General features: G+C 69.0%; 1 protein-coding gene across 1 annotated transcript in view; it reads right to left on the reverse strand.

Moving 5' to 3' along the window:
• LOC130586297 (probable carboxypeptidase X1) overlaps nucleotides 1–3,787 on the reverse strand; it is a gene marked incomplete at its 5' end in the record, with an annotated part of 7,101 nt that extends 3,314 nt beyond the window's left edge. Inside the window, 9 exons of the mRNA XM_057387074.1 lie at nucleotides 15–211; nucleotides 419–542; nucleotides 668–756; nucleotides 949–1,099; nucleotides 1,813–1,897; nucleotides 1,970–2,109; nucleotides 2,997–3,106; nucleotides 3,330–3,449; nucleotides 3,628–3,787. Of these exons, the coding sequence (XP_057243057.1) occupies nucleotides 15–211; nucleotides 419–542; nucleotides 668–756; nucleotides 949–1,099; nucleotides 1,813–1,897; nucleotides 1,970–2,109; nucleotides 2,997–3,106; nucleotides 3,330–3,449; nucleotides 3,628–3,787 (1,176 nt within the window). The remainder of the gene's footprint in view (nucleotides 1–14; nucleotides 212–418; nucleotides 543–667; nucleotides 757–948; nucleotides 1,100–1,812; nucleotides 1,898–1,969; nucleotides 2,110–2,996; nucleotides 3,107–3,329; nucleotides 3,450–3,627) is intronic.
• Nucleotides 3,788–3,789: the final 2 nt, after the last annotated feature.

A 3,789-nucleotide genomic window follows, 5' to 3' on the forward strand; every position in this document is an offset into this window, starting at 1 on the left:
GATCCCGATCTTACCAGTTTGTAGGCGGTCTCGTAGCCGTCGGGGTTCATGGAGGGCAGCAGGTGGATGCGGGTGTCCGTCACCAGCTGCACCACGCGGGGGTTGCCCAGCCGGAATTCCCGGCACAGGAATTCCATCAGGTTCAGCAGCAGCTCCCGGCCCAGCACCTCGTTCCCGTGCATCCCGGCCACGTAGCGGAATTCCGGCTCGCCTGACGGCCACCGAGATGTGGTTGGGGCTGGAGGGGTGGCCTGGTGACTGTCCCCACCCCCCTGCAGCAGCCAGGACATCCCTGGTGACCCCATCCCCATCCTGAGCGTCCCCAGTCACCCCGTACCAACCCGGGCGCTGTCCCCGCGCCCTCCCTGCCCCACTCCCGGTGTCCCCGGCTGTCCCCCGCGGTCCCCCCGGCACGCACCGACTTCGTGCTGCCCGGGGTTGTCGGAGATCTCCATCACGTACAGCCGCAGCCCGCGATAGCTCTGCCCGATGCTGTACACGCGGGTGATGTCGGGGCACTCCTCGCTCACCCTCTTCATCAGCTGGGGACAGTCCGGGGGGACACCCTGAGGTGGCGCTGACCGCCCCCCGCCCCGCCCCTCCCCGCGGTGTCCGTGGGGACACAGAGCCCCCTCCCCACCCCACGCCAGGTTCCCGGGGGTGGCACCTTTCTCATCTCTTTGTAGTTGTGGTGGCGGAAATCCAGGTGGGAGGCGGGCGGGGGCGGGGGGTGCCAGGCGTGGGCATCGCTGGGGTCTGCGGGGAGCCGCGGGGACACGGAGGGGACACGGGGGGGACACGGTCAGAGACAGGGGACAGCCCAGACCGCGCCTCCGGCTGCAGCGCTTGTAGCGTGTGGCCGCATCGGGCGCTGCTGGGGCGGGGTGAGGGCACCCACGGGGTCCCCACGGGGCAGGGGACACCCCGMGGGACCCACCGGGCACCCACCGGGCACGGGGCAGCCCAGGACCTCCGCCCGCAGGCAGATGGTGCCGTTCGGGTACCAGCTCTGGGGGTTGATGCGCAGGAAACGCCCCACGAGGGGCACGGGCAGCAGGTTCAGCACCGGCGTCTCGGGGTCCTTGTTCCCGGGGAACACCTGCGGGGGACACGGAGGGGACAGGGGGTGTCAGGGGGACGGGGTCTGACCCCAAACCCACAGGAGCAGTGTCCCCAGGGATGGGCATAGGGAGAGGGAACCTCAAATCTGTTCCTGGCACGGGTCAGGTACAGGGAACCCCAAACCTAACCCCTGGTACAGAGATCCCAAACCCATCCCTGGTACAGGGACCCCCAAATCCGCCCCAACACAGGGACCCCAARCCCTCCCCAGCTCCAGGCTGCCGTGTTCAGCCCCGGTGCCACGCAGAGCCACTCCTGCTGCTCCCACACGTGCCAGGGGGGCTGGCGTGTCCCCAGCGCGGCTGGCAGGTGCCCAGGCGGGGACAAGCCGCCTTTGTGCTGGGGGGAAGCGCTGGAGGGTGCCCGGGGTGGGGAGGCCAAGGGCAACAGAGCCCGGGCTCGGTGCCAGCTGGCACAGGGAGCCCAAAATGGGCAACCCGGGGCGGTCACCCCTCCTTGGTGTGGTTAACCAGGGTGGTTAACCCCCTCTCCAGTGCGGTTATCCCACCGGGAATGGTTAACCCTGGGCATGGTTAACCCTTGGAATTGTTAACTCACCTCGCATAATTAACCCCGGCGCAATTAATTACCCCCCAAACGGTCTCTCCCCGCCTCCCCCGGCACTGTCACCCCCCGTGTCACCCCCGCTGTGTCCGAGGGTGCCACGCCGGGGTCCCCACGGGCACCCACCGCCTCCTCGCTGCCGTTGCGGCTCGGGAGCCACGCGTGGGTGTCGTTGCTGACCTGCACCTTGTAGGATGTCACCCAGTCGTATCTGCGGGGCAGAGCGGGGGGTCAGGGGGTCCCCCAGCCTGTCCCCTCACCCCGAGTCCCCCGTGTCCCTTACGTCCAGATGGAGTTGAGGCCCTGGGTGACCACGCCGGTGAAGCGGGTGAGGCGCCGCGCGTCCACCTCCAGCCACTGCTCCGTGTCCTCGCGTCCCGCGCACCAGCCCCCGTCGTAAAAGTCGCCGTCGTAGAGCCCTGACTGCGGGGAGGGGGTGGGGACACACACAGGGGCACGTCCCCACCGCCCCCGCTGTCCCCAGCCCCGCGGTGGCACCGGGGTGGTGGCGCCAGGATCACGGGGAACCCGCGGGGGAGGGAGGGGACCGGGCTGGGGAGCCCCTGTGACACTCGTGTGACACTCAGATGCCACGAGCTCGCCATAAAGGTGTCACAAACGTGCCGTGAAGGGGCCACGAACTCGCCACGAGCGTGCCGCGCCTACCCCGCACTCGCCACGCCCTTGCCACACCCACGTCTCACGTGCCATGAGGGTGCCACCCAAACATCGCCCCCAGCCTGGGACACGCCTGGGACACGGCTGGGACAATCCTGGGACATTCCTGGGACATATCTGGGACAATCTTTGGACACTCCTGGGACAATCCTGGGACAATCCTTGGACACGTCTGGGACAATCCTTGGACACGTCTGGGACACGCCTGGGACAATCCTGGGACAATCCTGGGGCAATCCTGGGACAATCCTGGCACACGCCTGGCACACGCCTGGAACAATACTGGGACAATCCTGGGACACGTCTGGGACACGCCTGGGACAATACTGGGACAATCCTGGGGCAATCCTGGGACAATCCTTGGACACGTCTGGGACACGTCTGGGACAATCCTTGGACACGTCTGGGACACGCCTGGGACAATACTGGGACAATCCTGGCACACGCCTGGGACACGCCTGGGGACACTCCTGGGACATGGCTGGGACAATCCTGGCACACTCCTGGGACATTCCTGGCACACGCCTGTCACGCTTCTGGCACACTCCTGGCACACTCCTGGCACACCCCTGGCACACCCCTGGCACACTCCTGGCACACCCCTGGCACACTCCTGGCACCCCCGGCCGTACCTGGATGTTGAGGCGGCCGCGGTGCGCGCCCAGCCCGTGCCGCTTGTGGCTGGACGCCCGGAGCTGCGTGTCCAACACCCGCAGGGACTCCAGCCCCAGGGGGGGGCACGCTGGGGACACAGCGGGGACCGAGGTCACCGAGGGACCCCGGGCACGGCCGGGGATGTCCCCGCGCTGTGTCCCCACGGAGCGGTGCTAAGGGACCCCTGCCCGCCCCGGCTCGACACCCCAAGCCCCCCATGTGTCCCCAGGTGCCCCCCAGGTGCCACCAGGGACAGGGCCAGGTCCGTGTGCAGGTGGCAGTGCCCGGGCCACCCCATCCCGCGCACTTACGGGGCTCCTGCGGAGCGGCCGCAGCCTCCGGCTTCTTCTTCAGCACCTTCTTCCTCACAACTTTCTTCCTCACCACCTTCTTCCTCACCACCGCGACCTTCGTCACCTTCGGCGCTGGCGCTGGGAGGGGACACGGGGATGCCAGGGAGGGGTCCGGGAGCCTCACGCAGCCCCCCGGGGTGTGGACACCCCCGGACCTCGGCACCCATCACCCCGCCATGGAACCCCGCTCTTGCACACTCAGCTCTTCACCCCTTCCCCCATCTCAGCCGCCCCCCCGAGCCCGCCCCGCTCCTACCTGTGACCGTGGGGTCCCCGTCCCGCAGCCCCCCGCGCCGGGAGGGGCCGGGGCTGGCGGGGGTCCCGCTGTCCCGCTCCGGGGGGACCGGGGTGCCCTTCGCGGGGGGCGTCTCGCTGCCTCTCGGGGGTCCCGCCGTGGTGGCCCTCGAGGGGACGGACA

Source organism: Malurus melanocephalus, unplaced genomic scaffold (assembly GCF_030028575.1).
Source record: "Malurus melanocephalus ecotype Western Australia unplaced genomic scaffold, MMel_1.1 scaffold_1126, whole genome shotgun sequence".
In the NCBI taxonomy this organism is placed as follows: domain Eukaryota; kingdom Metazoa; phylum Chordata; class Aves; order Passeriformes; family Maluridae; genus Malurus; species Malurus melanocephalus.